The sequence below is a fragment of the Letharia columbiana genome (genome assembly GCF_014066305.1).
Source record: "Letharia columbiana isolate WasteWater2 chromosome Unknown Sc0000001_s0, whole genome shotgun sequence".
Lineage (NCBI taxonomy): Eukaryota > Fungi > Ascomycota > Lecanoromycetes > Lecanorales > Parmeliaceae > Letharia > Letharia columbiana.
Genome location: NW_023501037.1, coordinates 81,657 through 99,272, shown reverse-complemented (window position 1 = coordinate 99,272; position 17,616 = coordinate 81,657). Strand labels below are relative to the sequence as shown.

The 17,616-nt window shown below is 51.0% G+C and overlaps 5 protein-coding genes across 5 annotated transcripts; 2 read left to right on the top strand and 3 right to left on the bottom strand.

Annotated features, from left to right (window-relative positions):
* Nucleotides 1–6,671: 6,671 nt before the first annotated feature.
* On the top strand, nt 6,672–7,591 carry HO173_000660 (uncharacterized protein; the record flags this gene model as incomplete). The annotated part of the gene is made up of 3 exons (XM_037302609.1): nt 6,672–6,834; nt 6,907–7,160; nt 7,430–7,591. 3 exons carry the CDS (start codon nt 6,672–6,674, stop codon nt 7,589–7,591), a joined length of 579 nt encoding a protein of 192 aa, XP_037170116.1.
* Nucleotides 7,592–10,314: 2,723 nt separating this feature from the next.
* On the bottom strand, nt 10,315–11,451 carry HO173_000659 (uncharacterized protein; the record flags this gene model as incomplete). Its single annotated transcript, XM_037302608.1, has 1 exon — nt 10,315–11,451. The coding sequence occupies one exon, from the start codon at nt 11,449–11,451 to the stop codon at nt 10,315–10,317; it is 1,137 nt and encodes a 378-aa protein (XP_037170115.1).
* Nucleotides 11,452–12,560: 1,109 nt separating this feature from the next.
* On the bottom strand, nt 12,561–13,564 carry HO173_000658 (uncharacterized protein; the record flags this gene model as incomplete). The annotated part of the gene is made up of 4 exons (XM_037302607.1): nt 12,561–12,794; nt 12,850–13,363; nt 13,420–13,470; nt 13,524–13,564. The coding sequence occupies 4 exons, from the start codon at nt 13,562–13,564 to the stop codon at nt 12,561–12,563; spliced, it is 840 nt and encodes a 279-aa protein (XP_037170114.1).
* Nucleotides 13,565–14,486: 922 nt separating this feature from the next.
* On the top strand, nt 14,487–14,747 carry HO173_000657 (uncharacterized protein; the record flags this gene model as incomplete). The annotated part of the gene is made up of 1 exon (XM_037302606.1): nt 14,487–14,747. The coding sequence occupies one exon, from the start codon at nt 14,487–14,489 to the stop codon at nt 14,745–14,747; it is 261 nt and encodes an 86-aa protein (XP_037170113.1).
* A 340-nt stretch (nt 14,748–15,087) lies between these two features.
* Nucleotides 15,088–17,043, bottom strand: HO173_000656 (uncharacterized protein; the record flags this gene model as incomplete). The annotated part of the gene is made up of 3 exons (XM_037302605.1): nt 15,088–15,293; nt 15,391–16,898; nt 16,949–17,043. 3 exons carry the CDS (start codon nt 17,041–17,043, stop codon nt 15,088–15,090), a joined length of 1,809 nt encoding a protein of 602 aa, XP_037170112.1.
* Between the last annotated feature and the right edge of the window lie 573 nt (nt 17,044–17,616).

Genomic DNA, 17,616 nt, shown 5'->3' with positions numbered 1-17,616 from the left:
GTGAGGATCTGCGTGGGGGTTTATTGGCGAAAACCGGTAGACGCGACGGCGGGAATCGGGGGTATCTGTATTTTTATTTGAAGACGTAAACGCACACGCACGCGAATGATGAGAGAATGTTTTGAAGCTGTGTAGTGAATGTGGAAAAGGGTCAAGTGGAAGGATTCTCGCAACCGAGCGACTCCGACTCTGTGGATTCTGTGGGGAATGTTGGTTTAATTTTTTTTTTGATTTTCCCAGTCACGTCAGCGAAGGAAAAGCCTCCGGGCAGAATTATGAGGTAACGGTCGCAGCTGCTTTCTCGGAGCGTTTGACGAAGATTTGCCGGACACCAACTGCTAGTGTGTAGATGGCGATCTTGCAGGCTGATTGTACTCGGAATGTTTCAATCTGAGATGAAAGTATCGAGCTTGCTACTCAATATGATAAGGATCATAGACAACTTGTCTCTGTGGAAGTCGAAGACGGAAGGTGTGCAAGGTGTCTTTTGCTTTTTTGCTTCTTCCGTGGTATTGCTGGTATTGCTGCAGGAAGCCTCCAAGACGACAACTGCGAGTCGTTGATCTGCCGGTACCCTTGACAAAGACGTGGATTCCTGGTAGGCGTCACTCTGGAAACCTCTGGAATACCGAGTGTGGTACCGTGAGCGCGTACCAGTGCCACAATTATCGGAACTTGCAACGGTAGCTTTCCTCAAGCTTTAGCCAAGGATTTTATTGCGAGACACGAGTTGAGGGAATGGGGAGAGAGTTCAGTGACTGCTCTGTGGCTGGAAAGGCCGGGAGACTTGTCGAAGAAGTACTGAGGACCGAGAGGGAAGTCTTTGCTGCTGGGGGTCTATGGGAGAAATGTCGACGGATGATGTTAATCATGCGCTGGCCCGAAGTACGGGGGGGGGGCGTGTCTTGGAGTTATTGGATTCTTTGGGGAAGGATTATGTGGGGCTTATCGGACAGATTTCCTCAGCCCTCATATGAAAAAAACGTGGTACCTGAACTATGCTCTCTATGGTCTATTTGACGCCTCTTAACATCTTTTGCACTCTAATTCCTTTCGGGGAGGCGGCACAAAGTACACCCAACCAAAGGCAGATAAGCATGGAAGTACCCTATGGGAACCTCTGGGGGGTCTACGACTAACAGCCGCCAGTCTCCCACGGGCCACACCGAACCACCACTACTGCGCATCTGATGCAGGTGAGACCGAGGATGGGTGGATGATGTTTCGAAGGCACTCCGTAAGCAAGCTGATAGAGGGCTGGAAGCTGACAGATTGTGGAGAAAAAAAGGGGTCCCTGATGAGTCTGACTCTGTTGCTTTTTAGGATGATCATCGCATCATTATTCACCCTCGGTATTGTTCTATAATTGTCCAGATCCCAATCCTACTACAAAATCCGCAATATCCGACAACATGCATATTTCCGTATCACATCCCATAGGATCCCTCGTATTCACTTTACATATTAAAGTGTTTCACCGTCACGAGGCTGAACAGCCCGTGAACATGGTCATTCGCCATGATATCTACGAGATTTGACGCCACCATAGCTGAAATCAGGATTGGTGTGGGGTATAGCTGCGTCGGGCGCTTTTTCCCTGCAGCATGGCAATTCCGAAGGAGCTGGGGGGGGGAAGGACTAACCGGACTAAGCGCGGGACCGGTGTGTTGGAAACGAGGCGTCCCTGGGAATCCCTGGGGATCGCTACGCTGGAGATAGGAATTATCTTGGTGAATGGTGATGATAGGGGGTTTAGGAAAGTAGCGTGGGGGATGCGCTTTGTTTCGAGAGGACTGATTTGGAATGTTTGTTGGGTGTGGGGAATTCTCGCCAAGCAGAGCAAATCAGATCACGATGCGCGTGGCATGCTCGCATAATATACAAATGACAAGTATGTTGTATGCGGGTTGCGCATGACTGGGTGGATTTCCTCGCTTGAAAATCATCATTCCATACGGTTAATGGAAACGAGGTGTGTCGTCTATGGTTACGAATGGATCATGCATGCATATTCGACTGTCATTCTTGCATCTCGATGCATTTCCTGCAGCATCGTGCATATACTTATCCTACAATCCACACACATTTGTTTCTGTTATTTTGGAGTCAGAGTTAGGCAATTTCTCCGACGTTTTGCATGATTCGGCGTCTGTCACAATGGCGGGGAAGGGGAAACGGCCTCCAAGCTCGCCTTATCTCTCTGGTTTCGGGACTCGACAGGGGGTTCCTTTTGGGGAACCAGCACTGGGATTTTGTGGAGCCGTTATCGTGGGGAAATTGCGTGTGGCAAGAAAAGACAAGGGTCTGGGCCTGTCTTATCTGCTGTCAATCACCAGCGTCATGACTGTACTGTGTAAAGAATTCTCATTCGGTATTGGGAAATATGTATATATGGATCAATATACATGTATATTTGTAGATATGTATATTCAGATACGCGAACATATCCAATATGCGACTGATGTCACTTAATGCAGGAGACCAAAGTCAGAAAGAATAAGAATTGTACGGAAAAAAACAATACTGACCTGGCGCGAGGTGCCCAAAGAATCAATGTCGTCGTCATAGATAGCATCTTGTCTCCGTAGCCTTCCCAAGCATCACGGTGACGGCATCTTTTGCCGCTGCTAACCGAATATCATTTTATCGAGGCCAATGAGAAAATCAGCGGCGGATGATCAGATGAACCGGCAGGGGGATCAGTCATGTCTGAGGCGGGGCACAAAGGAAAGAGACTGAACTCTTTGGTGATTCCACCTTCGAAGAAGCATGCACATCACGCCCAATATCACACCCTCCATTCGAAGCTTGATTGGCCACAGTAGTATCCAAAAAAAACGAAGAGCCAGGTTTCGAAAAGCAAGAACCAAAGTGACAATGAAGGGGGCAGAAGAGGAAAAGAAGCACCGATCATCGCTCAGATGCAGTCTCTCCGTCCCACCTATCACGCAACCACCAAGACTCTCCGCCCTTGCTGGACGCCCTTCCGCACCTTTCCCTCATTCTACGCACCAGTCCAGCTAGCCAGCTTCCAACTTCCTTGCCAGCGCTACATGGACTGCCGAATTACAAAAACATTGCTACGGGATGACTGCTGGGCATGTTCTCATGTTGAGCTCCAGAGCGCATCATTGGCTTAACTACCATGTGCCCATCAAACCAGCACCTTTCGCGCACGGGCCAGACTCGTCTCAGAGGGTGTAGGGTATGAAGCTTGCATTTACCACGAGGAAAGCCTCCACTCGGAAAGCGCCTATTTCCTTCTTTAACACATATATGAGTTCATTGCTCATTAGCGCGCGTAGTCTCGAGGTGCTTAATGGTTCTCCGTCACGGATTGTCTCTTCTCACCAACAACCTCGGACCATCGGCTTGGGCCACTACCATCATGACTCATTTCCTTTCATCATTCTTTCCGAGCCATCTAGCATGTACCCTTCCCGAAACTTCCCCATGAAGACGAATGCTCCACTCAGTCCCAACATTCAACGCAACCTTAGGCTCGAACCCTCCCTCTCACCCCGAGCTCACTCCTTTCCCCCGTATTCGGTAATGAATGACACGATCGAACACAAGTTCGGCTTCGATTCCCCTAGTACCACGACGTGGAAGTACCACGAATGCTCGCGGTCGAAGGCCGTACACGCCAAGTATACGTATCCTTGCCAGCTTTTCATCCTCCCTTTTCACACCCTTCATCATCAGAAGCCGAGAAAAGTGGCAGAGACGTTGCACTCGCCGCGCAACACTCGGACTAAAAAAATGCCTCCTCAATAATAGCCAATTTGATTTCCACCCAAGTTCCCAGCCCTTCATTCGACACCGTCACATCCGCTTGGCCCCGCTGGATGTGCGTACGCGTACGTACCATCTCTCATGTTGAATGGGTGAATATACCCGGAAACTTCTTCTTCCTATCATCAGTCAACCCACCATCCATACCACGCTCCCCTACCTCCTAAAGAATACCCAATTCAGTTATTGCCTCTCGTCCGCAACCTAAACTCCTCAGAAGCTTCAGCTTCCTGCTTCCCCGTCAACCCACATCTGGAATTTGTACATGTCCTGCGGGCTCCACGCGTGTGTGATACATACTGGACTCACGGCCGATCGAACTTGGCAGAAGAGAAAGAGCTTAATTCGCTGTGAAGATCCCCCTTGCTCGAGCCCGCTTTAGCTGACTGTGAACGAGTGAGTAGGGACAAGTGATATGAGGCTGGCTTTCGGGTCGATAAGTCGCGTTGGAGACTCTTTTCCTCGGCGCAGGAGAATTAGAAAGGGGAATAGACTGGAGGTGAGACGGATGATGTGCTGATCGGCGTGATGATGCACTGGAGGTGTTTTTCTTGCTGAGGTTTGTATGAGTGCATCGGCGTGTGATTGGTGGGAATATCACATCACCCAGCACTCAGTACTATAGCACTACAGCACCCATTCATGGCTACTGGGAGCAAGGTTACGTGAGTCGGGCTGCGCAGTCAGCCGTAGCACGGGTATACACCCCCACCCAACCCTCTCTTCTTCCTCACGGACATACTGATAAGGAATGACAATCTGGCACACTGCATTGGATTACCATGGTGAGCGGAGTGTCAGCAGAGGTCGGGTCCGTCTAATCTCCGATGGTAAGGAAGTGTCCGAGGGCTACGGCATGACGGATATCGTTGATTCTTAAAGGCAGTTTCTACGGCCCTCAAGATCCGTGGTAAGATTCTAATAGGCGGGTTGTTGGTGGAAGAAGGGAAAGGAAAGGAAAGGAAAGGAAAGGAAAGGAAAGAAAAGGAAAGGGAAGGAAAGGAAAGGAAAGGAAAGGAAAAGAAAAGCGGGTTCTCTAGCTCTGGCGCTGCGGTATTTGCTGGATGAGAGAAAGCAGGGGGTGAGGTGGAGAAGGAGGAGAAGGAGGAGAAGGAGAAGGCGTCGAAACTTCGCTTCCTCACCACTGGCCGAGGCGGAAGCGCATCCAGAGCGGAAGGGAAAGAGAAACGCACGTCAGTTGTGAACGCCACATTAGCTTCCCCCGCTCCGCACAGGCACAGAACGATGGGTTTCGTCAATAGGGGTTGGAGGACTTGTCGTCAGACGGGTCATTTTTTTGAAAAATGGATCGTGGCGATGAAGGCAATTGGACAAGACCGATGCTTGGGTGTTTGTTGATCTTATACTATCATTTTGCCGGTGAATTAACCTTCTCCATCAACCACTGGAGTTGTTTAACGGGAAGGAACAACGATCACGTACAATCATCATCAGTAGCTATGACACATTTGCCGTTCGACATGGCGCAGCAGCTGTCCGCAAGCACCAGATCGATGAGATGATCGTGTCGAAGACAGAGGCGGATAAGATCCGATTCTGGGCATATTCTATGTGGGAAGGGAGCCTAGAGAACTGTTTCGACTTAATGTTAATGATGGGTGCCATCTCCTGAAGTCTCTGGCAGCCGGTGTCCTTATCTCAGTACGGCGGTTGGATGTGTTTAGGCAGTCGCCATGGCACGCATACGAGGACAGTGATCAAGTCTCCTACCAAAAGGACGATCTTGCGACCACACTGGAAGTCAAGTCCCCTCAAACCGAATTTCTTACGGGAATGCTCCGAGGTTTTACAACGTAACACTGAGTCTGAGCTCTGCTATAGAATTCCGAGGGTTTGCTGAATTCACCGAGGACTCTTTCGAACATCGGGTTCTGGAATCGCGCGTCCTGCAATCGGTCCTGGACCTAATACAATTGCGAGCATACGACGCACCGTTTTCAGAATAGAGAAGTTTGGGGACCCATCATTCAGGGTTTCCTCACGACCTATATCTTCAGCAACCGTGGCGGTATCGCTTACTCACGCGTGTTTCAGTAACTATCGTTTCCCGAGGGCTGGCACCGCAGCTTAAATCCAGCTTACTACATCTATATGGGCTTGGTTGCTCTTACGGGCAGGAAAAACTACTCCGGTGCGCACCTTGATTTTCCGAATTCATTGGATTGTGGTTAGTTTAGGTTTCGTGGATCCAGCTGCACTATTATGCATGCCGGATCTCTCTTCGATACGCCTTAAATGCTATTGCGTTTTTAAATCTTCAGGCATCGAGTATAGCGAGGTCTGATCTGGTGCCGGCTCATGTTGCCTATTGAATACTTTCTCGTTGCTGCAATTCAGCTTTCTCATGTTATTGCGATTTCCGATTCTCATTTCTCGAGACTTATATCTCGCTACGATGTGACATATATGAGACTCTAGTGATTCACCCACGGAGTTTTAACGTGGGCTTCGTTTCTACGCATTGGATCATTGCTTAAAAGGATATGGTACGTTCTTTGGGTGTTGATGGATATTTTGATAGACAATTTTCTCAAAAATCCCGTGAAGATCTTGTGATAGACATGCTCACCGAGGAAGAAGAGTTGTGAAATGACTGGAACCTCAAACGGCAAGATTGTCGATCCTCTTGACTTGGTCACACCCTTTGGACACGATTCTGATGAACCTTACGAACCTGTCTTATCAACGAATTGTTGGGATCTACCGACTTTAGATACTTCAGATCCAGGGCCGCTCAAGACCTCCACCTTACCCCATTCTATCTCCAATTTGCGGCGGAATCCCACTCTCCCCCTGCATTTGCGCAACGACAGCGTCATCTCACGCCAGCTATACAAATTGTCAGTCGCGGAACGATGACCAAAACGGTTGAAAAGACACCTGATCACACTCTCTCGATTGCACCCAAAGCCGTCACGGAGGAGACAAAGAAGCAAGAGCCTCTTGTGACTATGGAGGCTGTTGTGGAGAAGGACCAGGAGTACTACCTGAAGCGAGCTCTTGATCTCTGTGAAGAGCGTAATTGACTCATTAGATTCCAATGTTCAACCAAACCTTTTCGCCACTCAACGAGTCGGTCAAAGATACCAGATCCTTCTGCTGCTATCATCATTGGTACGTCCGGCATCAATTCTTATACCCTCGTGGATGCCGCTACCCTCGTACAAGCCCTGTGGTATGATGCCCCACCGCGAGGTGGACCTCCCACAGTAAGCAGCGATGGCACCCACCTTGGCGGAGACTACCGGCCATTTTACTACCTCGGCCTCAAGTGGAAATGTCATACCGCAAGAGGGAACATTGACAGACTTCACCTGCGAAAGACCACTCCAGCCGAAGCAATCGTAAGTACATTTTTGAAGGCAGACATCTCTCAATCCCTATCATCTTTGACTCATAAGCCATGGTTGGGCGCAGCATGATCATCACACTCCCCAAATTGGTCCCATGACCCGAACGCTGTGCCTCAAGGAAGCCATACTACTTCCGAAATATGCAGTTGGATCCAACAAGACCAAGGATCGTGCGGTTTGCGGATAACCTCGTCCAGTCGACCAGGACGTTCCGACCTTGGTACATCGAATCTTGGGCCACCTGCTGACCGAACCCTGAGACCATGTATTCGAAGCTGAAAATGGCGACAACATCCCCCGCAATGGACAATCCGCCAATGGTAGAGGCCATTACCAAACCGCTACCTGGCAGTTCAAACTTCGAGGGCACCTGGCGGGCGCTGATGGACGAAGGATTTCCTGACGACAATGGATACTTCTAGGTCGTGCTCGGTTCGCCCGATCAAGGCTTTCCCAGCAGCCTTTGTGTTGCATGATGATTCTGAGAGTTTCCTCCGATCATGAGCGTCAGAGAAAGCATGCCACCCATCCGGACCGCAATCTGGAGACATTTCGCTGTGGGATTGAAGCTGTGGGACCTTTTTCACAGGAACATCAGTATAGGGATCACGATGACGGAGATGAAGGATTCTGCAGCCTCGACACCTAGGATGTTTCTTTTCTATTAATTACGGGTAAATCTGATGCTGATTCCGAGTACCTCGAGAGCAACTCAAACACCCCAATATCGGGTCATGATGAAGTAGTTGACGGGCTTTTTTCCTTTTCCCTTTCTTTTCTTTCTTTCCAGATGCGGATGAGATCGATGATTCTGGACACTTCACGACTGAGCCAAACATCCCACCGCCTGATCATCAAGAAGTGATCGACCAGTCCTCCTTTCAAATAGATGTGAACTCAAGCTTATCTTCCTCTTCGTCTGTTCAACCTCATCACCAAGGAACCAGCAGCCAGCAGTATGTGAGCTCGACCCGAAAGATACCAAATCACGCTTCCACATCGATCATCTCTGCATCTGGCTCGAGCGGCTCTCAGAAGAGAGTGACCGGGACATGGATTGAGTAGGAGATGAGCTACATGCAGCGACCAGTGATATCAGCCATGTTGAGTCATTCTGCATGCTGCTGTGTTGGATGACGATATTCGGTGGACTTTCTCCAGCCTTCTTCAACCCTGGATACGCATCTTGGTATTTACATCTGCTCCGGCTCCACTTTGGTATGGTATGTCCTGATCCGATTCTTCCCCTCCACCGACCATATTGACGCATTGCAGCTCCGTATATATGACTATGCTGATGCAAGGCACGAGAAGTTTATAGGCTATGCGATATCGTTCTTACAGACGCGAACTTACACCGACAAGCAAATATTAGTTGGGGTGACGGAATGGACTCTGCGGTGAGGTCGTCTTTCAGCGCCTTCAAAGATACCATTGTCTACGGCTGAGTTGACCGCCGCCTACCTTCACTTCGCCCATCATCATCCTCCCATGCAGCGGCGTATTTACGCCATTTTTATAGCGACCGATCCCTTGAATGAGCCAGGGGACGAGCCCATTGATGGGCAGTATTTTATATCTCGATACCGTGGACTGGCGTTGACGGAATCCCCCGCCTGGAGATTCCGCAATGGGGTCGCGACCGACCTCATGACCGCGGAAATCGCCGCCTTTTGGGATTTCTGCTTCCTTCGTGAAGCGCGGTTTTGGTGATTCGGGGGTGACCGGAATGGACTCTGCGGTGAGGTCATCTCTCAGCGCCTTCAACGATACCATTGACTGCATTTACGCATAACTTATCGATCAATGCACTCTCAACTCCCAAAGTCACAGTATTCTCAGGCCTCAAGCTCACAGTGCAGCCCACCGCTTCTTTCGTCACCACACCCGACAAATACACAATTATCCGGAACCAAGCCGCCAATGTGCTGCCCGAGGGCAGCCAAATGCGACCCCGTGACTTTACCTCGTTACAGAGATTGTCTCGCCGGCCAGGCTTCGTGTTCGGTGGGACCGTTGCGGATCTGATTGCAGGTCGGGAACTCTCCACGGGAGGACTCGCCGAAAAGCGGAGGCTGGATCTGGCGTTTCGCCACCTGCCATCGTTGAGGTAGCGACCAAAAGTTACTACTGACAGGCGATGCGGAACATCTCTTGATTTCCCCCCCCCCCCAAATTCGCAGTTGATTACGCCAGATCAGGATGGCACACATGTTAGTGTAGGGTCTGCTCACGGGATCTTACGCCGTGATGGATGCAGCATCTAATCTTACCCACGCGCTGTCGTCAGGAGGAATCCCCAGCGTCAAGGGTAGATAATGGCTCGGCAAGTCTTGTTTATAACTCCAGCTTTGTGAGCAGACGAATTCTCAATTATTACCTTTCGCCGTGCGTTGGTACACTTTTAAAGAAAACCCTGATTCCGTACAGTACTCAGCCAACCCCATCCAGCAGTCGTACTACGACCCGACCAAGAAGCCCGATCCCATCAAAAATGCTGTCAACGCCTTTTAAATCACTTTATTACACGAGTGACCGCTTCGGGGGAAACTAAGCTCAGACGTTCCGCGCCTAATGGGACCGGCGATTCGGTCTAGGTTGGGGGCGGGGCGTCGAGAGGGGACGACATGTTGAGATGTTCACTTCAAAAAGGCTTGCAAGATCGGACCTCTTGCGATGCGGCCTGGTTGAAATACACGCTCGAGAAAGTCGACGAGGAAGAGGCTTTCTTCGCGTATCGTTGCTGCCGTGGTTTGATTGGAGATGGCCGTTAGAGCGATGATGGCCGGCGCGTTCGAGTATAGGAGGGTTAAGTTTGTAAGGTGGCTGCGGAGATTGAGTGTGAGGAGGGAAGGCAGAAGGGATGGGTTGGTGGATACATGTTGGAGGGCCTAGAAATGACTATCTAGCACATATGTGCGATGGAGGGACTCGGTCGGTCGAGTTGCTGTATATGAATGTCCTTTTTTGTCTGGTAGACCGATTAGGTTTTCGAGGCAGTAGGGAAGATGGCAAGCGACGGCTTTACCTGGTGCACATGCATATGGTTCCCACAAGGCCGTGGGATCTTCACGTATTAATGGCAAACCGTCCAATTCCATGCCCACCTGTCACACTCTACTATTCTCATATGAAGCAATGTAATCTATTCATTCACCACGTTCGTATCCTTTCCACCATCCAGAGCACATCCCTTCGCCACTCTAGCATTGACCCTAGCTTCCTTCATAGACGCTTTGCTAATGTCAACATTTTCTCCCAAGACGCCTTCCGCCACATCTTTCATCGCCTTGAAGAACGCCCCGGGACCAGAAAGGGAGTACGTTTCGGTAAAGTAGGGATTTTGGAAATCACTTGGATCCGTGGGCTTCTTCATGGTGGTGTAATCGAGTGTTACGCACTTGAAATCGTCTCTCAAAAGGCTGTCGTAATTTTGGAGGATGCAATACCGGAAATATTGAAGACAAGGGTGGTTGGGCGCACTGGCGAGGAAACTTTGGCTAGCGGTATGTTCTGCGGTAAGCGCGAATCGGAAGCCTGTTATATCTCCGATGGAGGGGACCGTCGTGTGGTGGTCGACGTAAATGCCAGGGTACGTCTGGAGGAGTTGCACTCGTAGAAGGTTGGATGCTGCGGCGTAATTTCCACGGTATCTTTCGAAAAGCGCCCATTGCAGCAGTCGGACTTCTGGCCCTAGGTTATCCCACCTAGATGCTAGCGAGGAAGGTTGGAGGCTGGGATAGCAAAGGGAATTCTGGTTCCTTTGGTGTTCTGCGTGGAACAATGCTTCGTAGAAGTCGGAGAGGAAAAGTAGGTCAACATTGTGTAGATCGTTCTGTTGGAGGAAATCCTGAAACTTCTGGACCGTCGGAATTTGTGCTCGCAGTTGTTTGTTTAGGCGGACTTTATAAAATTCCATCTGGGCACGCACTAGCATCGCGAAGGTTTTGTTGATGTGAGTAGAGCTGATTGCTTTGTTCATGCCCGACGTGTAGATGTTCAAGCTCGCCCGAGGGAATACTCTAGGGAGCCCGCTCGGTCCTTCCATCTCCAGCATTGAAAAGTCATCGAGCCACAGTCTGACACGATAGTCCGGGTTGTCCTTCACACATGCTTGAATCTCCGTCTGGTCGAAGTCCTCAAAGGTTCGGCCAAGCCAGATGTAGTTGATCTTCTTGGGAATTGGGATCTCATATCTGTCTTTGGCCTCTGGGGCTTTGGGCTCCGTTGAGTATCCGGTTTGGACATGGGCTGGAAAGGGTGCATCGATAGCGCGAAGCATGTTGCGCTCGAGTTCGAGCTGAACGAGGAGGTCAATATGAATGACTTGCGTCAAGGTCGAAGGGAAGAGTGCTTTCGTCGACGTTAGCAGCCGACGTGCAGATATTGAAACAAGCGTCCGGAAATCAACCTTGCGGTTGGTTGCTTACCGACCGACACGCGTGAAAGTGTGGTTGCACAATACGTATACCGCGGTGTGTAATTAGTTCAAGTATGAGTTAGGGGTCAGGCTATCATTCCTGGTGCTCAAGCAGACATGAGCTGTGTTACGGGATGAAAGCAGTTGCAGGGCTGTTTGTATGACCGATACTTGTAAGGATATAGGTTTCGGTGGATTGGGAAAGGGTTGCGATGGACGAAACAGCCCCGCTTGGACGATCTAATGACAGCTAATGCACGTCTCCGAGCGGTCGTGAGGCGCCTGACCAATGAAATAATTTTTTGCTGCCAGCCTGATAGCAGATGACTGGCACCATTGTTTGTTTTTTAGTCGTGTCTGAGTCTCTTCTCTTTTAATGCTTGGCGACACTGGGGACATTATCAGGTACCAGTGAATAAAATGCAAGGGAGCGACGATTTCCCGAATATATGGAGTTGATTAACTACCTATCCCGCCTGACAAGCCTCGTGTGGTTCACGGTACGTCGGTGATGAGCCCAGCGTATCCGATCAGTCGAGAATATGCACACCATCGACACCAGTCGCCCCTTCAAATCTTCCTGCCACTGTATTCATGAGGCTGATAGTAATTATGCGAGCTCGCACAATGATGGATCAAAGCACGAAGAGCGCTTGTGGCGGCACGCACAGAATGCTCTTTCCCGGATACTTCTGTAGGACAAATTGACTAGAGTATGAATCCGGAATAATAGGAGGATGACATGTAGGCACGAAGCGAACGTCCTCGATTATTCCGGAAAGGATTCCGTGATCGTATGCCGGCTGTTGCGCGTAATGACCAGAGGCAAGGACGAAAGTCCGATGTTTGTTAGGCATGCGGTATCATCCACATCGGCAACCACCCACAACCGAACTTTGCCACCTGATAGTGCGTGTAAATGCAACGATCTATCACTGTATGTCGCCATTAAGCCATTGATAAGCTTGCCGTTAATAATCGACAGCCCACCCATTGTTCTCAAGAAACTCCTCGCACGCTTGCTTCAATGCTAGATTCGGCCGTATATCATCAGCTCGTAAAGGCTCTCTGGTCAGGGGATCTGTGTGCGATCGTTTGAAATGTTCCATTAGCGTGACTCGGTCGTAGGAGTTGCCGGTTTTTGTCGTCACGGGGTCGTGCATAACAGCGAAGGATATGCTGTCGATTAGGTAGTCCGGTACTTCCTTTTCAAATGTTAGCGCTCAAGGCCACGGATGCAAATTGGCGGATCGAGTATACCCTCCGCTGCAGATTCTTCGGGTCCGCAATCGCGAAGATCGTCCTCAATTCCTCAACCTTTTTCCTGCACTCCAGCTCAATATCGGACTTCTCCTCCGCCTCTTCATTAAAATCCAGCATCTTGAGCCTCAACTGCCGCAATTCCTCTCGCTTATTCTTCATCAGCATATCCTCAAGTTCCCGCAACATCGAACTTCTATTCCGTATCCGCTCCCTTTCCTTGGCTTCCCATTTCTGCTTTTTCGCCTGCAAAACAAGGCCGGACACGGCGCTAGTCGACTTGTCGTTCGTTTCGAGGCATTTTTCGTATGCAGTGAGGGCGGAGGTGAGGGCTTCGTTTGGGTGATTCAGGGCGAGTTGGCTTTGGGCGAGGAGGTAGTATCCTTTCATGTTGACACGGTCCAGCTCTATTGATTTGAGACAGTCATCCATGCAGTTTTCGAATTGTTGAAGCTTGATGCGAGTCATGGCGCGGTTGGTGAAGAGCTTGGGGTTTGACGGGTCTTTTTGTATTCTGCTTGTGAGTGAGTGGGCGCCGGTGAGAAGAGAGGGGGAGCTGGTGGATTGTACGCTTGAGAGTAGAGACCCTCCGCTTCTGTGTATTCACCATTCTGAAAGTACCTGGGTCCAGTCAGCGTGGGGCAGTACTCAGATCGTGAGCTGAGTTTCCTCACTTGTTCCCCTCCTCCTTCAGAGCGACGGCTCGGTGGGCCATGCTATCGGCGACCTTGTGAAGGAAGCAATATCATCCTCATGATTTGAAGTGCGCCACCCAGCTGATGCTGCAGGAAGGTTGCTAGCATATGCATAGAAGCTGATGGATCATTTGTCGCCGCCAGCTCGGGTGAGCTGAAATGACTTGGCGCGGGAATAAGACGGATATACCGAAGTGATTGGCTCCTAAATTCCGTCGCTGCCCCCAAAATACAGCCACCATTCCTTCACCCTTCATGGCTCTAAGAAGATCACTTGCCATTGCATCTTCATGCCCACAGGAAGTCGCAATGCTATCAGACTAACATACCAGGACCAGCGCGGGAAGTCACTTAGCAACGAGACAGAAAGCTGACGCCCTACTCCACTCTCCTCAACATTAGCTGAGCTTCTCGCAACCTCTCCTTCAACTCTTTCCTGCCTTGAGTTCATGATCTCAAGCCTCGTGCATTTCCTCTTGGATCCCACTGTTCAAGGACCTCTCGACAACATTCTCCACAGCTTCGGCATCATCTGGCAGTCCAGTGACCATGCCCTCTAAAAAGCCCACCGTCACAGATCACAGTACCCTGCCCTCTTCAAAGTCCCTTACGGCTCACATCCGAGGCTGCCCTGCCCCACCATAACATCAAGCTAATTCGCTGGCGAGGGGGACGTTTGAAGAGACGGGATTGCACCTGAAAAGATTCCTGAGGCAGATTGGCAATGGGGAGGAGTTCGAGACCAGCGAGGGCACATGCTTCAAATCGAACATCGAGGTCGAGGCTGCTGATTTGGCCCGGGTTGGAACGATATGGTGTCTTAGTTTGGGGAGACTGCACATCGAAACGGATCCGGTCGTGCATCAACAGTAGGCCTGGGCGACAGAAGAGGACATCCAGGATGACATCTATCCGATTGTGACGCCTCGGTAGAAAGAGGTCATGCTGCAGGCTTTCCAGCTGCGAAAGGAAGACAAAGAGGAGGCAAGGGTTCCGGCCGTCCAGGCATCCATCGCGCGTGAGGCGTACCGAGTACGCGACAGGCTTGGGGATGAGGACGAGGATGACGAGGAGGGGGGGATGAAGTCGGAGGAACAGACTTCGGTCACGTCAGAGTCGAGGAAGTCAGGCTCGTGCGGGGAGGATGATGAGGTGGTGATAACGAAGTTGGTTGAGCGGAGTTTGGTAAGGACAGTCGAATAGCTTTGGATAGAATGGCAGAGTTGGCTAGGGTAAACATGTGTGGGCAGCCATTGTGCATCCAGGCGCTCGGAGGAATGGCTGGGGCGGTTCATGAAGCTATGCGGCAGGGGTCATGAGGCATGAATTACGAAGCATGGATTATGAGCGGTATGGCATCTTACGAAAATTGCGGCATAGATCGAGTGGCTGTGGATTGGATAGCATGGCATTCCATAGCATAGCGTCTTCCAGAATTCCGAAGACGCTTAATCAAAAACCGCACTGATCACATCCATTGCTCCCGCGCCTCCAAACATGGCCATATACCCATCCATCCATCCACCCACCCTTCCAAATGCCACTACGTCTTCGCAGCCATATCCCGCCCATCATACCCTTTCTCCCCATCGTCGCCGCCTCCGGCCCCGTCGGCCTTGCCCCGCTGGATCCGGCTCCACTCCTCCTGGTCGTCCGCCGCGTCCACATCGTTGGCCGTGATGCTGGCCGCTTCGTCTTCGATCTCTTCGGCTAGGATGAGGTTGAGGAAGATGGCGAGGAAGGCCGTTACTGGGTGGGATGTTAGTGTGGATTTTTGTATATAAGATCTCCCCTCAAAAAGAGATGGTGATTATGTTTTGGGGGAGAGGGTTTGAGAGTCACGTACCCGCGAAACCGGTCTCGAGCACTAAGATAATGGCGTTGTAGAACCCCTGCTTGGACTGATTATCCCCCTTGTACGTGAAGACGAACGAGAACCAATTCGGGACCAAGATCGCGCCGAAGCCGAGTGACATCGATGCCGTCAGGATGAAGCGATTGCGCCGCGTAAAGGGCACGGTCGAGATGATGCGCACGCCCGACACGGCGACGGAGCTGAAGAGGAAGGTCGTCAGGCCGCCGAGCACGGGATTCGGGATCGCGACGAGCGCGGCCGCAAACTTGGAGAAGACGCCCATGATGAAGAGGAAGAAGCAGGCGCCGTAGCCGGCCTTGCGGTTCGCGCAGCGCGTCAAGGCGATGACGCCGTTGTTCTGGGCAAAGGTCGACATGGGGGTGATGGTGCAGAGGCCGGCGATGAGGCCGTTGAAGCCGTCGGCGAGGACGCCGCCTTGGATGCGCGAGTCGAAGAGCTTGCCTTCGACTTCGAGGCGCGACACGTCGCACGTGGCGGTGATGTCGCCGATGGCTTCCATCATGAGGACGATGTAGACGGCCATGAGCGGGAGGATGATGGGCGCGTAGATGCTCAGGGGGAACGTCTTGACCCAGACGAAGGAGACGGCGGGCGCGGCGTCAATGCCGGAAGCGGAGAAGTAGCCTGTGGCGCCCGCGATGATGCAGCCGACCAGGAGGCCGACGACGACGGCGCAAGACTTCATGATGGGACTGCCGAAGCGTTCGCAGAGGATGATGGTGACAAAGACGGAGAAGCCCAGACCGATGTATTCGGCACTGCCCCAGGGGAGAGCGTGGGGTGCGCCGACTTGGGGACAGACGGTGTAGGGACCGCTTGTTGGACGGGTGATGCAGCCTGGGGTTCCGGATCCTCCGGCCCAGTCTTGGAAACCACTTTGGATCAAAGCGATGCCGATGAGCATGACGGTGGGGCCAGTTACGAGTGGAGGGAAGACACGCTTCAAGACTGCTGGTTTGGTGAATGAAAGGCCGATTTCGAGCAGTGAGCATAGGCAAGCGGTGCCAAGTAGAGCGCCGTAGCCTTGAGGACAGGGCAATTTGGTCCCATCGGCAGCTGAAGGACAGAAGCCAGTGGCGTACATCTGTGCAAAGGCACCTGTGGTGACCGGGATGATGGAGAAGCTTGTTCCGACTACGGAGATCAAACCGGTGCCGATATAGTAAGGTGACTTGTATATATGGAATCTAGTGATCTGTATTGAAGATAGGATGCCACCGACGATCAATGCTGTCGATACCAGATACTGTGTATCATTTGCCCCTAAACTGGCGCCTCCTTGACCGGCGATGATGATAGGAGGGGTGATGATACCAGCCAACATGGATAAAGCATGTTGGAAGCCTAATAATAGAGCGAGGACGACGGGCATTTTATCATTGAGACCGAAGAAAGGGGCTGCTCTTTTCGATTTTTTCATGAATGGTAGGTTCGGTTTGAATAAGAAGGCATAGTCGTAATCGCCAAACAAACCCTCCCTATTCCGGATCAGCCAATCAAGAGTGAGAGCTCGCCTTGATTTCCTTACTTGGTTGTCAAAGCTCTGACGATGCCCCGGGACTTGTCTGCGAAGGTGGCTTTTGGGGTCATATCGGGCCCAATACGATCGGGTGAGTCGTCCATTGTCGGAGGAGAAGAAGACTTTAAGTTTGGAGTGGTTAAATGAGAAAAGACAATGATCGCCAATCTTTCGATAGATTATAGTAGTATCTCATGAGTTTCCAATGGTCCTGGCCGAGCGACTGTGCAAAAGAGATGATTAGGCAGAGACTTTCTATTCTGCTTGCGGATTGAGTGAGATATAGATGGCAGAAGAAGGGTTTTTGTATGTGAACAATACTGTTATACGTGACCATGGACGCAAGCCGCCGATCTGCTATGTCAAAAATTCATTATTTTGAAAATGTGGAGAAGGTTGAATGCGATAGCGAATCAGTGGGCCGTGCCGTTTGATTGGCGTCTGGAAATGGCTGCATGGAAGAAGAAATCTGCGGTGTTCTAGCCCTACATTCGAACGATCTGACCGGGCCAAGGTATAAAATAGCAGAGCAGAAGGTGGTACCGATAGGACGTCGGCCGATCCCGTCGATCTTCCATGCGAGATTCATCTGACACAAAATGCAAAATATTAATTATAGTCAAGATAGAGTCCTTCGGCATCTAGTTCACGAAATCCGGCACCGAATCATGGCACAG